Below are 21,114 nucleotides of genomic sequence, written 5' to 3'. Positions count from 1 at the left end.
GTAACAATATGGATTGAATTTTAACAAACTTATCACAAATTTTCTCACATAGTTAAAATACTCCGTTTCCCATCTTCAAAAACAATGTGTGTTGAATGTAAGAATAAAAAGCTGAGCTTTGTCTGCCTTGCAGCTGGAAAATGAAAAAAAAAAATAAATCCCTCAAGTCAAAATAGTATTTATACGGAGGATTTTCACAGTTTTAGAACCAGCCTGTATTCTGCAGGCAACGAGGCGGTACGTTATAGAATATAATAGGGGAATTGTGCTCAAGATGGCATACTATGATAAGATGACACACTACCAATATTGATGAAACTATTAGCGCTAAGTGCGATCTTGTGACGTTTTAGGGAGTGTCTGTAGATGCAGCTAGTGCTTAAATTCAGTATGGCTGAAAGTAAATGCAGATGGGCAAGTAATTCATGTTTTCGTTATTTTCAATTGCAACAAATTTTTCTTTCGCTTTTGCTCGGTGGTGAAAAGACATGTAAGATAAAGATTTTCTATTTGAACTAATTATAAATGTATAATACGATTATTATATGACACAACTAACGCTAAAAGCGCATCTTAACCTATAAACTTTTGTCACAACGGTTAAAATTAAATTCATATATCTATTGGGTAAGATGACATACAAAACGTGAGTATAAGATGACATACTATCTTACCCTTATAAATAGAATCGATGTATTTTTTTTGCTTTACCTACAAAATGCCTGGTAATTACAAACGAATATATATTGGTCACAAGAAGACATGGATAAGGCTGCTAGAGCAAGGGCATTCAATAGCCGCAAGTGACGAAGCTTATTTCCCTTTTAGAAAAGGATGTGACTGATAACGGAATTCAACCTCATAAAATTTGCAACATGTATGAATCTGACCTTGATACTGTTTAAAAGCCCCCCAGCAAAGAAGAAATAATTTATTTGTGAACTATGCTCGACAAATAATGATGATATTTTTATGCCACATACTAAGTATGTCATTTTACCCTGTAGATATGTCGTCTTACACTGGTCGCCCTAAGTGCGATTTTTGTTTGTTTTTATGATGTTTGAAAGATGATTGTTCTGAAACTAAAATAATTTCGTTGATTATGAAATATACAATAGTATACGCAATATGCTGTTCTTAGATGACTTTATTTATTTGAAATATTTGTCTTCAAACAAAAAGTATGTCATCTTAAGCACAATTCCCCTAATATAATTGAATGTTAGACACACGTTCAGTTATACAATAATTAAGAGTATCATTAAACTTTCATTACACTTAGTAAGTATAATTCAATTACACTTACTAAGTTTAATGATACTATAAATTATTGATTATAATATGTATTGTCTATTGTCTTTAAATATGCAATTTTTTAAGATTAATTGTATGAATAAGAGAAGTCATAAAATACAAATTATAATCAAAAGTTTTATCTATGTGAACAAAGGCGTTTCGATCATTTTCTATTAATTTGACAAGTTTATTTTGTACAGACTTTGTTGATGATAAAGTTTTAAACAATCGAAATCGGTCTTTTCGTATCGCTAATTGCCTAACTTTGTACTCTGTTGTCTTAAATTTTATAAATAAATAAAATGCCATACGTATTGTTTGATTTAAGAATAATATAAATTTTTACTAAGAGTAATGATAATAAAAGTAATAGATCAAGGGCGCAGAGATCTACAAAAAGGTTATTCTGGTAAGAATAAAAAGTGGAAAAGCGGAATTGTGGGGAAAGCCTACGTAAAAGTGGTATTAAACAAATTTCTCACTCTAGTAACAAAACAAAGCTGCGGCTCAGCGATGCGTTCCGCCGCTAAACACATAATGTCTCAAAAATTGGTCTATATCTGACATAAAACGTGAAGCTAAAAAATAATCTTAACTACTTAACTGTCGTTAAATGCGGGAATAATTAAATCTCGTAAAAGCTCGATTAAACAGTCGTATCTCGCAGCGGTCTCTCGTTCCTATTATTATTTATTACCAAATGCACAAACTATCGCAAAGAGCGTGTGCCACAATTCATAAGATCATTTGCACAGACGAAAAAATAGCAAATTAAGTGGTTAAAAGTTAATACATGTATAAAATAAGGGTTGTCACTCGCAACTTTCTTCACATGAACTAAAATCATAAAATCTCGTTTTAGGGTTCCGTACCCACCTCACCGATTGTCAAAATCGCGTGGAAATTTAATATTAAATATACAGGTCTACGGTGCCTTGTTAAAAATGAACCTTAGTTAACGCTATAAAAAATACGAGCAATTATGCATAGTTTCTTCTGCATTTTGTATAAAATTCGTCGCGTAACTAAAATCTATAGGATAGCGGAACAGATCTAGATAAACTCTTCAGTTTTTTATGGTTTTTTTTTTTATATTAAGACATACCGTTCCCCAAATACCACCCAATTTTCAAGACATTGAATGTAGATTGGAAGAAACCTAATGCCTCAATACTTTAACTTCTTACCAAAGCGAGGGAATGTAAATAATACGTTCCTCCAAACAGAAATCGAACATACAACCATCACGAGCCCTATCCAAATATATATTTAAATTCTATTATAATTAACCAAAAGCAAATAACCAATTTAAAATTAAAATCTCCCCACGCTTATCGCCACCACCACGCAACCACCACAACATGGAGCCACGCCAATACATCCAACACGCATTGAACTCGAATGCATTTGAAAGATCGTAATCTATGCGCGGTTTTTGGATCGTGTTCAATTAATTACCAAGTTCTGGTAAACAATGGCCCGCCTTTGTTTAGTGCCTTTTGTTGTTTGAAATCGAATTTTGGGGGACATTTTGGATTTTCGGAAAACTTATTTTGGGGGCTTCTTTAATTTAGTTTTGAATGTTTTGAGCTTGTGATTTGTGTTTTGTTTTGTAAAGGTGTAAGGTAGTTGTGGAATTATTATTTGGTTCTGAATAAATGTAAATTATTGATGACCAAAAAAGTCTCTCCTCTGTCCTCTCGTCTTCCTTGCTTGTTCTTGTTAGTCTTCTCAGGTCTAAGGCATTAAACTCTAGTGAAGCGGTGGTAAATTTTTTGACGTTCATAAAATAATGTAATTCAATTGCAATATAATGAAATTATTCATTATAAATTTGAAAATCTTTTTCCCTATGAAATCAAAAATGTTTTCTTTCAATCCCCAAAGGGGGATCGAACCTATAACCGTCGCGTTTACAGTCGCACGTTTGTGCCATAGTCATAAATAATGTTTTTACTTTCCTTTATTAAGATTTCCCTGAGAACAAAATGTAACCACATCTTTTAATTTCTATAAAAGGTGCCATTCCACCGTAATTAGTATAAGTACATAATTACCAATTAAAGCATGTTAAATTTAAATGGCATTACTTGTTCAGTAACGGGCGCGCCGGGCGCCATGTGACGTCATCTGATGGCACTCGAAAAGCGATCAGCGCTTAGCCCCGATCAAAAGTTTGTGCGCGATAATTAGGATTTGCGAATATGTTACATTGCTTAAATTATTATAATTACTTACTTATTTCTACATATGTTTTTTTAGGGGCTATATAGACACCGGTTATTTACATTTTCTGTATGTTTTTAGGTATAAATAAAATAAAAGAAAAACTAGATAAATTTTAACTTTGTTGGCTTTACTCTGTATCCAGAACATATCAGAGGGTAGCTAGAGGGAATCTGGGAACTTAGTGTTAAGACACTCCGACCCCCACTTTCCGGCGGATTCCCGAGGCATTGCGTATTTAGTTGCTAAACTCAATATCGCACTTTACCTCCTTAGCAGTGAGAGGAAATGAAAATATTGTACATTTCATTCCCTGAGAGGGAATCAAACCCACATCCGTCGTTTACAAACGCACTGTTACACCCCTATGCTACGACGACCTCACGCATCAATATATTAATTTAAATATTTATTTGATATCAAAAATCTACCTACTCAGTTGTTAAAATCGAAACCATTTTCCAAGCTTAGGCTTTACAGCCCCACAAGTAATAACTAAGCTATACGAAGTTAATTTAGCTTAAATTATTAGCGTGGTGGGTGCGCGTGCCAAATTTTGTGGACGCGGCCGCGATTCTAATAACAGTAGCTCAATGCTAACGAATATGCATTAGTGGGACGTCGCGTTGCCAAATTGTGCCATAAGTTATGTGTTCCGCGTATGGTGTCGATGGAAAAATTACCTACTATAGAGTTAGGTTAGAATGGAGAGAAATAATTAAAGAGGGATTCTTTATATAAAGTTTGGGAAACGTTGGTTGGCCTGCAAGACATCAATATCGATAAGGCAGGGCATGTATGGAGAGGTTGATGATAATGGATTTGGCGAAAGAGACCGTAAGTTTTGACGCTCCAAAGTGTCAACCTAAGAAAAAAGTTTAAAAGTTTAAGAAACCAAAAAATAAAAATTTAATAAACCATTCTTAGGTTTTGTAGGTGAGGCTCTTTGCCTAGTTGTTTCAATATACTAACTACAACTATATAGAAAACTTTCCACATACTTAAAAATTAAATTATCATTATCGTACAATGGTACGGAACCCCATAGATAATGATAAAAACTGTAAAATAATTATTTATATTGTAAGTGTATTGAGCCCCCTTTAATATTTATTTTATTTTGTTTTTTAGTCACCTTCTGTGAAAATTTCAACTGCAAACTATCACAGTTCACGAGAGACAGCAGTTGGTGACCGACGGACTAAAAGACACCGGAGTCTTCGTTGAAAATAAAAAAAAAAAAAATCGTTATATTATGCGAGTAGCATGATTTAATCGATTAAATATATATTTTATATAATTATTATATTAATATTGTTACTGGAATAATAATTAAACCACTGTTACCACAATTTAATTATCAAATCTATATATAACTATAGATACATATTGTAATATGTCACATCCTTCTAAATCGAATGTCATCAACAGCACGGGTTCAGATCCGACCGCAAAAAGTTCATCAAATAGCGTGTGTTTGACGTGAATGTGCTACGAGAGTATCTTGTAAGCGATGATTTTGTATGAGAATTGCTTATATTACCTACTCTCAATAGTATTCAGGGTACGTAGGTTCAAATCCCATGCACTATTCGTTTATAGATTTTTTTATGTAGTGACAAAACTTTAGAGTAGTTCTCGTAAACACTTCGTTTCCCACTCGTTTCCGGCCATTTTCCGAGGCATTGTGTGTTGAATAGAGGAACTCCATGTCGCACTTTGCCTTGTTACCAGAGCGAGGAAATGGAAATTTTATGTTAATTCATTCCCCCGAGTGGGAATCGAACCCAAACTACCGCGTTTAAAGTTAGATGTAGTGCTGCCGTGCCTAAATGGTTGCATTCAATTATGACGTAAAAAACAGAAATAAAATGTAATTGAAAGAAAAATATAACACAAATAAAATACAAAGTTAAAAGGTAAAATGTAGTGATTTATCACAACTCACGGGTCACTGGCGCGTCGTTTGGTCGCCGTATCGCTGCCGGGTGCAGGCTGTGATGCGAATATGTCACTGCTGTCACCCCCCGACTCTAGTATGAGGTGTTCATGGGATCTTATGTACTGCAGAGGGGTCTATGAGGAACCAAAATAATATGAATATTATTTTTCTTACACTCCATATGGTAAAAACGAATTTACTAAAAGTAAAATATAACACTCTTTTAATATATTATTTAATGTTTTTTCGAAAAAAATCTCAATGCTATAATAATATAATTATACTTATTTGGAAACTATTTTCATAAACTTAGTATCGTGAGCAATGGGATATATATATAATAAATTCAATACTAAATTTCAAAATATTGTAATATTTTATTTAATCGAACCTGCTTCACCCTCCTAGCTCTCGCATGCAGGTCCCTCTGCGCCAGCGGTAACAACGCTCTGAGGAACCCCGGCACAGATGCCCTGAGTGGATAGTTCGTACATTCTTGTACTCCTGATTGAAAATCTTCTATGTTGACCACTCCAGCCTGATTAAAAAGAAATACAATATAATTATTATTATCTTCCCTCTGTATCCCGCATATAGGGGGGTAGACAGGGGGAATCTAGTGTTAAGATACAACATTCCCCAATTATCGCCCAGTTTTCGAGACATTGCGTGTTAAGTAGCGGAACTTAATGCCGCGCTTTGTCTTGTTACTAGAACAAGGAAATAAATATAAACTATTTACATATTAACTTTAAATAATATTTTTTTGACTATTACTGTAAATATACGAGTCTATCTATACTTCCATACTAATATTATAAGACTAAAGAGTTTGTTTGCTTGAACTCACTAATCTCAGGAACTACTTTAAGAGATTCTAATAGAAAAAATATTTCTGTGATTTATAGTCCATTTATCGAAGAAGTAACTTTAATCAGTTTTAATGTAATCGATGGTTAGAATTATCTTCTGTACATAATGTGTCATGTGTATGTATATAATTTACTTTTATTAATTTTACGGGAACGTGAGCCAAACCGAAGTCAAAAGTTAGTAAAAGTTAACTCTAAATAGAAGAGAAATGAGTGAAAATAAATACAAAAAGAATGAAGCTTAAATGGTAATTTCAATATTTTTATAACGTCATAGAGTGTGAATGACGTTTTAAAATATTTATAAAGTGAAAATTGGATAATATTTTTTTAGCTTCACATTGTACGCCGTATTGGCATGGTGGACAGAGAAAACCTACTGTTAAGACACTTCGTTCTCCATGCATCACTTGACTGAGGGCGGCGTTGAGTTGGAACACTCAACCCGAAATATCTCAAAATTTAAGCGGAAAGCGGACGGAGAGTCGTAACACTAAATTCCCTCTTCCTACCCTACGGGAAACAGCGTGAAGCTAAAAAAAGAAATATACTAACCACCAAATTAAATATCAACTGTCGAACTCGTTCCCCAGTATCAGTGCCGACATCAGAAGCGAACTGCTGTAGAGCAGACAGAAAACGCCTCAACCGTTGCAACGCTGGCGCTGACCGAGAACCTTCTGGTAGCGGTGGAGAGAGAGATTCTGTTGAGGATAGGGCTGTAACAATGAAATAAAATTTTTAAAATAAACTTAAAAACATTTTTTAAATATATTTTTTGTTCAACGTTTTATTCCTAGCCAAAGAGAACGGGGTGGAAAACGCTACGGTAACTCTATTGTAATTAATTATAGTACATTTTTTTATATTGAATCTGGTAACAGAGGTCAGGCGTGGTGCATTTTCACAAGCGTGCGACTGTAAACGCGATAGGTTGTGGGTTCGATTCCCATGGGGCAGTTTTCTCTGATAATAAGAAGAAGTGCGGCGTTTAATTCCACCAGTCAACAAGCAATGCGTCCAGAATCGGCGGAAAGATCGAGACCGATGTCTTATGTAAAACGGAATGTAAATAATACTAGATTCCCTGGTTCCATTTGCTTACCCTAATATGTGCGGAATACAACGTGAAGCGAAAAAAGACATAGATTAATATAGATTAATACCTGTAGTCCCATTATTCTGAGGGCTAGGTGGACCTGGTGTTGGAGACGATCTGGTTTCCTCTTGTTCCGGAGATCTTCTCTCTTTGCCAGACGTAGAGGCTGAAACAAAAAATATATCAAAATAAAATATATACTTTTTTCTGCGTGGTGGTGGATAAAGCGTGGCGTTAATTTCCGCCACTCTACACTCAATATCTCGAATGGTCCACTGAAAGTGAGGTTAACTTACATAATATAGACATAACAAAATTCTGTACAATTATTTTGTTGAAGTGAATGAATACTTTCCAAACCAAAAAAAAAAAATTGCATATTCACGCTTTATCCCTCATGGAAGGGTAAGCAGCGAAAATCTATTCTCAAGTTATTCCGTTCTGAACTTTAAATGATTAAAAATGATCAACCTACAATCATCACTTCTCTGAATATAAAGTAAAAAAACACTTCCACAAAATTACCAAAAAATAAATATATTAAAATAAAAAAAAATCTCCTAAATTTATGTCCCCGCTAACCGCATGGCCCGCTTAAATCGCGGCCTGAACAAACGCAGCACGTGACGACGCATGCCAACCGCTATTTATACCGGACCGGGAGTTCGGGACATTCGGGTAAATAGCTTTTAATATCGGAAAGTGCGGTTAGTGCCTTGAATTAGTATTGTATAGCTATATCGCTTGATTGGGGCTGTTTTGCTTTGTGGTGTGGGTTCATACTAGCTTTTACTTGTGGCTTCGTCCGCATAGTCAAGAACGTAGGAGTTGTGTATGACAAAACATTAGCTGATTGTGAGTACAGTGGTTTATATAGAAAACCTTTACAAGGTGTAATACAGCCTAGGCATATATTTAGGTTCCAAGACTGAATAAAAACTATGGAATGGTATATTACTTATATAAAATGTCCTACCTTTGTTTAGTTTACTGGTTAAATACAGTAAGTATATTTTTTTAAAGTGGAAATAATTTTTAGAATGTGAGTGTATTAATAACTTTCTTCTGTTAAAGATCACATTGGTTAACAGTGATAAAATTGTAACATTAATTCCGACTTTAATATCGAAAAGAGCAATTGTTGAGTGGCTTTAAAAATATATTTGGAATAAATATTGTAAACTTCAATTTATTATTTTAACAGTTTAAAAAACGTATACAAATTTGAACCCGCGCCTTTTGGAAACTCTCCTTACAGAAATGCTAACAACATTTATAAGTTGTAACAAGCGTATAAGAATTTCGACGTGGCTCGATGAGAATGTATGGCTTAGTGATCAGAGCGGTTGGACGGTTTTCAAGAGGCGCGGGATCAAATTTTTCAATTTATTAATTATAGAACAAATTGTAGTACAATATTTATCCAATATTAAATATTAAATACTGAATCAAATCAAAATAAAATCTTTAAATGAAACAAGTTCTTCAATCGTCAATTTAAATAAAATGTCAGTAGCGTCAGTCAAGTCTACAAGAAGTACTTTGCTTCATGGCCCCACCATAGATCGAACGGCCTTAGTAAACTCCGCGCTATGATGAGTTACGTGAGAACGAATAGCCAAGCTTATTATATTCACGATGACATGGAAAATGCAATTTTTTCCACATTTTTTAAAAATTATTTTTTTTATTTGATTTTAATACTCTTTCCATTGAAGGATGATACGTTTAAATATAACAAGTATTTATGTTATTTTTTTATTAGACGATCGTCCTCGCAAAGCAATGTAGCAGCGATACAGCGTATAATCATAGTTGTATAATTAAACATTTATATTTATCTATATTTAAAAAAATGTCAAAATACCAAAAACAAAAAAAGCCTGTAAAATATAAATAAACGAATTTATTTTGGGGAAAATTAAATCTAAATACGAAATAAAGATAGCCTTAAGTGATCTTTGAGATGACCTAAAAATAAAATTACAAATTGCAACAATTGGTAAACAATTATTATTGTATCCCATTTGGTAACAAGAGAAGACGCGGTTCCGCCGCTCAACATGCAATGTCTCGAAAATTGGGCGGGAAATGGGCAAAGAAGTGTATTAACAAAAGGGTCACTGCCGGGTAAGCAAAACTGGTATGAAGCCAAAAAAATCTTTAATTTTTCTGTTTTGACCAGAAAAAATGCCACCCAATATCTATCTCTATCTATCTATCTAGTTTTTAAATTACATTGGAGAAAAGAGTGTCTTAACACTAAGTCTTTTCTGTCTATCCTGCCTATCCTGCTATATCCGTGATACAGCGTGAAACTAAAAACAAAGTAATATTATTAAATTAAAAACATCAAACAATATACTCGTATAGAGGAAAATCACGCAAAATTCGCTATTATAATAGAAAAAGCGTGGAAGTGACAGAATAAATAAAAGTTCGGTGGTAGCGGTGCGCCGAGTGTACCGGCGTGCGCGCGACAGCTGCACGCTTAGGGTGGGTAACTGTCGATATAAATGATCTTATTAAGTTAATAAAATATATTATTAACTTCACGCTGTATCCCGCACATAACAGGGTATGCGAAAGACACCTGAAAACCTACTGTTAAGACACTCCGTTCAACTTAAAACTCTTCGATTCCACAATCCTCCCAATTCTGGAGGCGTGGCAAAAATCATAGCTTTTATTTGCCCTCGTAACAGAGTGAGAAAATGACAATATTAAATATTTGATTGCTTCGAGTGGGATTCGAACCTACAATTTGTCGTGTTTACAGTCACAAGATTATGTTCCTGCGCCGAGATTGGCGCCTTGTTAGTATTATTATTATAGTATTATTACTGTATAGGCATCTATTGGTCGTAGTTTTTTTATCTTGCTATGGGGAAAGAATTATTAAACACCGATCCAAATACAAGAAATGGACTAAAATATTATTAAATGTTAAAAAAAACAACGTATAAAAAATTTTATATAACGGAACCCGAGCCCGTTGAAATTCGTCCAATTTCTTGTAGCCGACTGTGATCACAGCACATGGATAGTAACCAAGAGTCTCAAATATTTACAAAACTTCCAAAAATATTTTTCTTAGTATACAATAACATTTTATATAAATAAATATATTATATAAATAAAATACACCGATAAGTGAACATCGGTACACAACAACACTACTCGTTATCGAGTGGTGCGCGTGGCAGCGACACCTCGCCCGGGGCCTTTCATCTCAGCGATAACTACGAAAATATACTGAAATAGTAAACCAAATACTCCTTAATTGTATTCTATACTGATATATATTAGAAATTATGCTAATGTTTTATTTTCCGTGACCGCAAGGGCACAAGGGTGTGAATGTAACATGACCGTTGTGGGTTCGATCTCCACTCAAGGGAATAAATTATTATTTGTTAATATTTTTATTACTTCGCTCTGGCACCAAGGCAAAAAGCCCGGCGTTAAGTTCCGCAACTCAACACGCAAAGCGTCGAAAAATTCGGCGGAAAGTGGGCAACGGATTGTCTTAACACTAGGTTCCCTTTGCCTACCCTGCTGTATGATACAGCGTGAAGTTTTTTTATATGGTCTATCTTAAAGTGAGGTGAATTTAGTGAGTTGACACTCTGTTCTTCATTTTCTGCAGATATGAGGCCGTCGTGGCGCAGTGGCACAGCATCTGACTGTAAAGGCGACGGTTGTAAGTTCGATTGTCACTAGGGGAAAAAATTACTTTCATACTCTTCCTCTTGTGATAAGATAAAACTCGGCATTGTATTCCACCACCCAATACGAAATACCAGAGCCTCACAGCGTTTTATAGGTTTGTGTATACTTTTAGTATTATAACAGTATTTGAAACTTTTAAAAAGTTTAAACGTCCCGTTCTTGAACGAGTCTGTAACTGAGAACTTAGAACTAATTTTAAAGTTCTAAAACTATATGCTTTTAGAGTTTTTACCTTTATTTGAAATAAAGATAATATGGCGTTGACGTGGTGGGGCAATGGTGGGGTGTAGAACAGAACCAGTGGTAGCTTATTCTCTTTTTTTAACTTCACGCTTTTCCCGCATAACAGAATCCCGTAGACAGAGAAAATTTTGTTTTAAGGCACTCTGTTTCTCACTTTCCGGCGAATTTTTGAGACATTATATGTTGAATGGCGAAACACCGCGCTCCACTTACCAGAGCGGATAAATAAAAATAAATTAAATATAATCACTCCCCGAGTGGAAATCGAACTCGAACAGTAAAACAGGAAATCTTAATCAGAATCCTAATAAATTCAATACACGAACTACATATCAAGATCAAACGTACATAATTGTATACTAAACACCATTGAAGTCTAAAGTCCAGTGCACTGTTCTGACAGAATGATCGGTGGACACTTGTGTATGAGAGTCTTGAGCATCCCGGGCCCTCCCTAACACTTCTCCAACAGACAGGCTCGTGATAAAGCGATATATAAATTATAGTGTACATTTACGTTTTAAATATATATTTTCTTAATTTTACTTATTGGAAATGTTAAATAGGGTGGAAAATGGAGGTTGGAGTGTTTTAACGCTAGGGTTTTTTAGCTTCATGTTGTGTCCCGCGTATAGAGAGGCAAAGGGAACCTTGTGTTTAGATCCTCCGTTTCCAAATTTTCGCAACTTTATTGAGTAGCGTAACTCAACGCCGCGCTTTACCTTGTTATATACCGTCGCGCTTTCAGTCAATTATTCTATGCCGGCACCAATACGGCCTTAAAACTTTTATAATATTATACAGGTAAATTATAAAATTAAAAAAATAACATCAAAACAACAATTTAAAGCACCATAAATCAAAATCCCATTAAATATTGAACAAGTAGGAATAAACGGAAAGACAATCGATGAGCGATTGTTGATAATTGTATACCTGCCCCCGTGGGCGGGCGGCATTAAGTATTCATAGCTTAGGTTGTGCTGTAAGGCTGGGCCTAAGCTTATAGAGTATTAAAATAATATAAAAAATGTATGTGGTTATTAGATTTATGTGGTACAACCGTAGCCGCTGATGGTAGAAACGTGAAATTTGGGCAGATGTTTACTTTCGTAATCTGGACATCCACTAAGAAGGGATTTTGAAAAATTTTAATCCAAAATGGATGAAATAGGGGTTTAAAGTTTATATGTTTTTTTTTTTTTAAATCAGCACCGATTTTTATAAAATTTGAAATTCAAACTCTTAAATAGATTTCATTGAACACATGTTTCATGGTTTTTTAGAATTCTCTTCTTAAGGGTGCAAATAAGGGGTGGAAAGTTTGTATGGAAAAATCTTTAAATCGCCACCGATTTTTATAAAATTTGAAACTTAGACTCTTAAAAGTATTTAATTGAACACATGTTTCATGGTTTTCTAGAATTCTCCCCCTAAGGGTGCAAATAAGGGGTTGAAAGTTTGTATGGAAACATCTTTAAATCGCCATCTTTATAAAATTTGAAATTGAGACTCTTAAAAATACTTCATTGAACACGTGTTTCATGGTTTATTAGAATTCACCCCTTAATAAGCAAGCGAAGCTGCGCGCGTCCGCTAGTATTATAGTTAAGATAATATATATAATATTATCTTAACTATAACAGTTTCGATGCGCATTCAGAGAAACATTTTTTTTGTAACGTCACGGCAAGCATGCTTAAAAAAATTAAATATTAAGAATATTCCTAAACATCATATTTCCATACTTAATAACAGGCAATCATAGTAATCGATTAGAGGGTGGACCCGAGAGCAAACACCATGAATAATATACTGTGTGAACTGACGGCTGGCAAAACAACGGATTTTATCGAAAATATATTTTATAACTTTGTAATAAGGTTGAAATTAACTTGTTTGAAACGAGGATTTTAAACCACAAAAAGTTCCCAATAGCAGTACTGGTTTTCTTAGGATTAAACGTTTTGAAGGGATACAATTTCGGTATTTTTTGTTTTGTATAGAATTTTTATGATATTTTCTTTATAAAAGAATGACAATATATAAAATTATTAGAAAGAATACACTAGTCGTCGTCCGTAATTTGGATTTTAAAATGAAAAATAGAAATTCTTATCTTTTTCTGTTCCCATAGGAATTTGCAGAAATCTTGTTTAGTGCTTCCACTATCTAATCTATCTATATGCTATACCTTAGTCCCTTAGTCCAGTAGTTTCACGGCGTCCTTCATTCATTTTTTACAAACAATTAAAAAAGTTATTTTATGGCGCTTAATAATATCCCAATCCCACTAGCTGAAATGTAATATTTTTATTTTCATTTCCTCGCTCTGGTAGATAAAGCGCGGCGTTGAGTTCCGCCACTCAACATGCAATGCCTCGAAAGCTGTACCATTGATTTTGAAAAGAGCAACTATTGAGTTTCTTGCCGGCTCTTCTCAGCAGAACTGCCTTCCGAACCGGTGGTAGCTCTTTGTTCATATGTTCATTCGACGATTCAAAAGTGCTTATAATAATTGCCTATTTGAATAAAGAATATTTTGAATTTTGAATTTTTTTTTTAATTTTGGGATTGTGTGTGTTAACACTAAGTTTCCTCCGAGTACCCTGCTAAATATGCGGGAAATAGTGCGAGAAGCTGCTTAATTTTGTACTCACAAGCATGGGAACGTAACAAGTGTGTTCAGTTTCCGCATCTACCCCATCATCCTTTGGGAAGAGGAACATCTGACGTAGACGAATGTATATTGCGATCTATTCTGATACTAGGTAAATATTATGACTATGCCAGTCACTTGGCTATGCATCAATGTTCGTGTCGTGCTGCAGAGAGCCGGCATCTGACTGGGCGACCGCGACCGTTGTAGGTTTGATTCTCACTCGAAAGAATGAATTATTTTAATTTCCGCGCTCTAGTAACAAGACAAAACGTAATATTTCGATAATTGGGTGAAAAGTGGGAAAAGTAATGTCTTAGCGGTGTAGAACCGCTACACTCGGAGAAAAGTTACCAAATTTTCATTCATAGCCAATTTTATAAACAAAACTTTTAATATATTTTTGTGTAAGCAGACAAATACATTAATATAAATTTTATATTAATTGTTTCGGGTACTAACGAATCTTCAAATATAAAATCTAAATAAAAATAAATAAATAACAATAATGATATGGAAAAACAGGGTCTGACCATATGTCTATAGAGTTATCATATTTTAAATAAAAATACATATAATAAAATAAAACATTGAAAATTAAATGAGATACCACCATTATAAAAGATGATCGTGTGCCTGACATGTCAATAATTTATTTAACTCTTTTAACATCCATATTAGGTTGTCGCTGTCATGTCCCACATCTCGCATCTCAAAAGTTACTGACGGTAGTTAAAATAAATATTTTGTTCATTTTAAAACGTTAAATAACCCTGTTGGCGTTAAGACTGTGACTGTTAACCTCAACACAAGAAAATATTTAATTTATTTAATTTTCCTCGCTCTACTAACTCAGCACACAATGCCTCCAGAATTCTGTGAAAAGTGGGAAATGGAAGTATCTTGATAGGAACAGAGTGTCTTAGATTCCCAGGTTCCCTCTACCTACCCTAAGTGCGGAATATGGCGTGCAGCTAAAAGAAACGCATGTCATACCGTATGGGAAGGGAGTCATGTTATGGAAACTGACCATTCCACGTACCACCCAATTTTCAAAACATTCACGTGTTGAGTGGCGGAACTCAACGCCGCGCTTCGTCTTGTTACCACAGGGAGAAAATTAAACTAGACAGCCATATGCATCAGATAAAAAGAAATTACTATAGGTATTCAAGGCAAATCAACCCTGAATAGTCGCGTGTAATAAAGACGGTTATTGCCTACAATAATACCAGCAATTTGAACGTTCGCGAAAGCAAACATGGCGCTTTGTAGAAATGGATGAAACAGAAACATAGATATTTAAATAACATGTATGTGTCAGTCTGGAATGGCGTTATAATATTAGGCATTTGATACTGACAATACTGACATTTTCTCTGACTCTATGTTGTTGGTACGTTATTTTCATACGATTTGTTTGTATTCTGTTATAGTCGTTTCTTGGTTTTTCAAATTATAAATAATTTATTTTTTCTAAATCTGTAGAATAATGGCATTGTTTTCGAGTTCCACCCCTCAACACGCAATTGATATTCTCAAAAGTGTAAAACTTATTAGGGATCAACTCTGAAACATACAAAAAATTAATTATAAAAATCCATTCATAATTGGTTGAGTAATTCAGTTCAAAAATGTAATATTAAAAAGCTGACTGTTGACGGTTTTGGGTTCGATTCCCACTCGGTAGTGATTTCCTTACTCTATTATCAAAACAAACGCGTCGTAGAGTTGCACCACTCATGGGGCGAGTGAAACTCGAGTGTCTAATTAGGTTCCCTACCTACTCTACTAAATGCGAGATACAGGTGCAGATATATATAAAAAAATACAATTAAAAACACATATATTCATCTCATCTAGTACTAAAATATCATTGTAGTTCAGTCGCTCCGTGCCTCCCGCCGCTATCGTTAGATTATGATCGGCTCACACTTGCCGGTTCCCACAAACAAGCCTACGGAGGACGGAATACAGAATAATACCTGGTAGGTATACCGATATAGTATATATGTATAGGCGTAATAAGTATTTATCGACATTATTGTTGCGTAGTGGATGTTGCCTGATGAAAACATTGTCAGGGAAATCTTATGTTAATTTATAATCTATTCGGAATTTCGAGAAATACTCTTTAAGTGTAAGTCATTTCCCAATCTACTATGTTTTAGGTTCTCGCTGTATTCCCCAAATAGCAGGCTAGATAGAGGGAACCTTGGAGCCTAACACCCCGTTTTCATTAAGACATTTCAGTTTACCACTTTAAGACGTATTTTAGAGATATTGTTAAGTTTAGTTAAGTTAAGTGGCGAAACTCAACGCCGCACTTTGCACTATAGGTATAATTTCTGTTAAGTAGTTGTCAGTGCCTGACTGTCTGTCAGTCACTCAATAACGAAAGTTTCTCATATATGTACATTGTAATTACTTACATTTTCTACGCTCAGTGGTGGATGGTTGATTATATTCCTTATCAGGCACCTCCTCCTTCACTTTCGCCTCCATCTGTTAACAATGATAAACATATTATTATATATTTTTTGTATTTAGATAATATAACTTTTACCTGTATTTAAAAACTAGATGACTATTAGAACCCAGTCATTGCTCTATTGAATTATTAATGATATTTAAAAAAGAAATCTTGAAATAAGGTTCCTTCTGCCTAACCTGCTATATGAGGTATACAGCGTGATGCTGCAAAAAAAAAGGTAAAACTAAACTGCTTAAATGTATATAAAATAAGATGTTCTAAAATAGTGTAGGTAGTAATACTCGAATGTATCTGGTCGCACTTGACCGCCGCACTGCGTTGCGTCTCTCTAACAGTTACCATCTGCCCGGCCCCAGATTATATGGTACAGATGCTGTACACATTTCATTTTTCCTGAATAAATTATATTTTATATAGCACAACTTTTCATTGTAAACGCAACGGTTGTGAGTTCGATTCCCACTCGGGGGAATGAACAATTTAGTTCCTGGCTCTGGTAACAAGACAACACGCAATGCTGAGTGATGCTATTCAATAAACAAAGTCTCAGAAATTGGGCGGTGGTTTATAACAATTTATACTTAAAAGTGTAAAATTTATTTCTCTTATGTAATAAAAGTACTTATAGTTGTAGTTGTTTACTATGCAAATATACTTTTATAGTGTTTTAATAAGCCGTATTATTAAAAAAGATTTTTCAATTTGGAAGTAATCTTTTCTAACTTTTATTTGATATCTATAATTAGAAGAGCGTTGTTTGTAATTGCTTTGAAAAGAAAACACAAACAACACCCCCTTCTTTATATGTGAGTTCTATTTTGAATATTCATATAACCCTTATCAGTATTACGTCTCATATATCAAAACTAGACTGTTTTGGGACCCTTGGACTGTAGGACGTTCTAAAGAAATAGCACAGTCAAACATGCTCTAAAACAATATCTTCATTCTGGGGCAGTAGGGTAACGAGGAAACTTACTAGACTATACTTTTTCTATATTTGTCTCTATAGTCTATATGAAAGTCTAAATAATTGGTAGATTATCTTAAACGCAACATCTCCTTAGCTGATCTTTGAGAGCACCTGCGTTTTGTAATGTCCAGTGTATGATTACATTGAAAACAGTTTGTGTTTCCTGCCAAATAGATTTAACACTTATGTAATGGAACCATAGAGTGAGGTAATTCTGTTATTAAAAATAGTGATAGAATTACTTGTATTTATTTTTTTTCATACAGGAAAAAGTATAAGTTTTTGAATACGTCTTAAAAGAAATGTCTCACCTTTGATTTCCCCATTTACTTTATAGTAGATTTTTTTGCTTCATGCTATAGGACATAGAAGGGTAGGTAAAGGGAAGCTAGTGGTATGTATGATACCTAAAAAGAAAAATATGTGAAACTAAAGATCTTTCTTTGCTTCCCCATCCAAAACTAGGTGTTACGAATTCCGTACAAAATAATCATATACCTGCCTAGACAAATATATACACATGAAGTTCATATATCTTCAGCAGGACGGTAAATAAACAGGATTCCTAGAAGTTCTGGTCAATGTACATATTCACCGGATATCGGGGTAATAAAATACAATTTTTTCAAACAACATATCACATATGAACATAATGTATTAGTTAGTCTTTAAATGAAATGACCAATAAATAAAAGAAATAAATGAAATATTTCTTAGTATTAGCCAAATGAATCCTAAAGACATTTTTTTAATAATTTTCCCAAATAGAGATAACACCACTGCCACTACGTAATTATTGTTAGTCACTTATATTATACTTTACTAGCGGCCCTCTCATGGCTTCGCCCGTTTGTACTATAAAATTATTTTTTTCTCATCCGAATTACTATCGTGATCTAATAACAAATACCTGTAACAGACATTATTTTTTGGCGGATTTTATAGATAATGGTACGGAATCCTTCCTTCCGACTCGCACTTGGCCGTTTTTTGTAGATATAATGTTATATATTTCACACAATATATTGTGTGAAATAATACTCTCTACTTTTCTACAGACTTCTGAGATTGATTTAATTTTATTTTTGCACTAGCGGACCCGGACGCGGCTACGCCTGCTTGAAATATAAGAATATAATTTCTATAGAAATATAATTTCAATCTAGATGAAATGCTAAAAGTGACTATTATATTTATTTTCATAAGGATGAATATCAAAATGACGCGGTAACGAACGCGGTCGCGTAGCGACGACGGTTGTTATTAACATGGCAGAATAAATTGCATGTCAAATTAGAAAGTATTTTAATTTATTAGTATATATGTGTAATGTAATATTATATAGCCTATAGCACTTCTGAAGAATGCAGCTTTCATACAAAACAAAAACATAGTAAATCGGACCAGTAGATCCAGAGATCTTAGCGTTCAAACAAACAAACAAACAAACTTTTCCGCTTTATTATATTACTAGCGGACCCGGACGCGGCTACGCCTGCTTGAAATATAAGAATATAATTTCTATAGAAATATAGTTTCAATCTAGATGAAATGCTAAAAGTGACTATTATATTTATTTTCATAAGGATGAATATCAAAATGACGCGGTAACGAACGCGGTCGCGTAGCGACGACGGTTGTTATTAACATGGCAGAATAAATTGCATGTCAAATTAGAAAGTATTTTAAAATATATTAGTTTATATGTGTAATGTAATGTTATATAGCCTATAGCACTTCTGAAGAATGCAGCTTTTATACAAAACAAAAACAATGTAAATCAGACCAGTAGATCCAGAGATCTTAGCGTTCAAACAAACAAACAAACAAACAAACTCTTCCGCTTTATTATATTAGTATAGATAGTATAGATGACAAATGCAATTTTCCTGAAAAATGGTAAGTTTCATTAGCGCAGGTGCGCGTCGCAGGTCGCAGGTGGCCAACGTTTACGTTATAAAGCATTTTTGAATTATAGAAAATTTCACTTCAATTATAGTTTTTTTACTCTACCTTTCCCATTACGTAGATAATATTAAATGAAATAATTTACGACAACTTAGTATATTTGTAGTTTCATATAATTTGAAATAGAATATAATATATTACTGAATAAATAATTGAGACTGTCGAGGCGCAGCGGCGCAAATGTGCGAAAGTTATGTGTTCGATTCCTACTCGGGGGCCATCTTTAGCTCAACACTATGCCTCTCTCATTTCCCACTCCTTAACCTATTAGGCCTATAGAAAAAAAACAGTAAAAATGCAAAAAAAAATAAAATAATATATACAAAAACTATCGCTAACCAAGAAAACATTTCAAAATGAATGAATTTTTTTTACAAATTTCATTCCAATAAATTTTCCAAACGACAAATACCTAAGTATTTCCCCAAAGGTTTTCTCATTAGAGCGGGTCGCAGGTGCCGAGCAGGTGGCCGGCGCCTTCGCACGTAATTGACCCACATTAATCGTTACGGGTTAAATTATTTAGATATTTCACGAAATGGATTACATATATTTTGAATCACTTTGTTTTAGTATAATGGATATTATAGTAAACTATGCTATAGGTACTTGAGGTCGTCATAAACGCGACGGTTGTGAGTTCAATTCCCTTTAGAAAAACTTAATTCACGGTGTATATCCTTGGTATAGCAGGTTAGACAGAAGGAGCCTAGGAGCCTAGTGTTAAGGCACTCTGCTCCTCATTAAGATACTTCCGTTTCCCGCTTACCTACTGCGGAATTTTGAAGGAATTGCGTATTGGGTGGCATATAACTATTATATTATTTATGTATCTACAAATGAACATAAATGGCCAATGTGGAATATATATAGAATTTCATCTAAAATATCTGAAAATGTAAACGATATTTTTGTTTTTGTACTATTGTTTTTGTTTTCACAATCACTTTAATAACATTATTTTATAATTTAGCAGCCAATTAGCTACGAAATATAGAAACTAGTTACCAGTTACCATTCTATGACTACTGATATGAGGATAAAATTAACAAACTTAAATTTGAGAGCATTTACATAAATATACCTTATAATATTCATTTACGAGCTTTTTCCTTTATTTGTATTGTAAGTTTCTCTCAGCTTCTTAGATGATCCTGTAAGTGTACTATTTTACCTTTTGAGGTACGAAACCCTAAAAAATAATCTAATTTTTTTAGTACAAACACGAAACTAAGAACTAAAATTTTAAGAACTTACCGTCAAGGTATATTATAAAAATAATTTATAATATACAAATAAAAAAAATCTTTAAAATAATAGTTATATTCAAGATGAACACTATATGTATAGGTACCTACTACATAGATATTTCAATAAAATGAGAACGTACCAGGCACCTGCGACCCCAGGTGGGTTCTAATGAGAAACCTAAGGCACTATTTGTCATACTCATATATCACATACTTACTTGGAAGCAATTTAGATATATTGGTAAATTTGACATAATAATTCTAAAAATGATATTTCAACTTCACGGTGTAGCAGGGTGGGCAGAGGCAGCCTAGTGTTAAGACACTCCACCCCCCACTTTCTGCCAAAATCTGAAG

At 34.0% G+C, this 21,114-nt stretch overlaps 1 protein-coding gene across 1 annotated transcript in view; it reads right to left on the bottom strand.

The window, feature by feature from the left end:
- nvy (CBFA2/RUNX1 partner transcriptional co-repressor nervy) overlaps positions 1 to 21,114 on the bottom strand; it is a 50,193-nt gene that overhangs the window by 4,216 nt on the left and 24,863 nt on the right. Inside the window, exons 2-6 of the mRNA XM_085194515.1 lie at positions 16,505 to 16,577; positions 7,506 to 7,604; positions 6,895 to 7,058; positions 5,859 to 6,005; positions 5,474 to 5,601 (exon numbers count right to left, since the gene is read on the bottom strand). Coding sequence (XP_085050641.1) covers positions 5,474 to 5,601; positions 5,859 to 6,005; positions 6,895 to 7,058; positions 7,506 to 7,604; positions 16,505 to 16,577 — 611 coding nt within the window. The remainder of the gene's footprint in view (positions 1 to 5,473; positions 5,602 to 5,858; positions 6,006 to 6,894; positions 7,059 to 7,505; positions 7,605 to 16,504; positions 16,578 to 21,114) is intronic.

This window comes from Heliconius melpomene, chromosome 12, assembly GCF_056956725.1.
Source record: "Heliconius melpomene rosina isolate 202511_hmr_F chromosome 12, ASM5695672v1, whole genome shotgun sequence".
NCBI classification, from domain to species: Eukaryota; Metazoa; Arthropoda; class Insecta; order Lepidoptera; family Nymphalidae; genus Heliconius; species Heliconius melpomene.
Note: the sequence above shows the minus strand (reverse complement) of the source record. Positions and strands in the feature narration are given on the sequence as shown.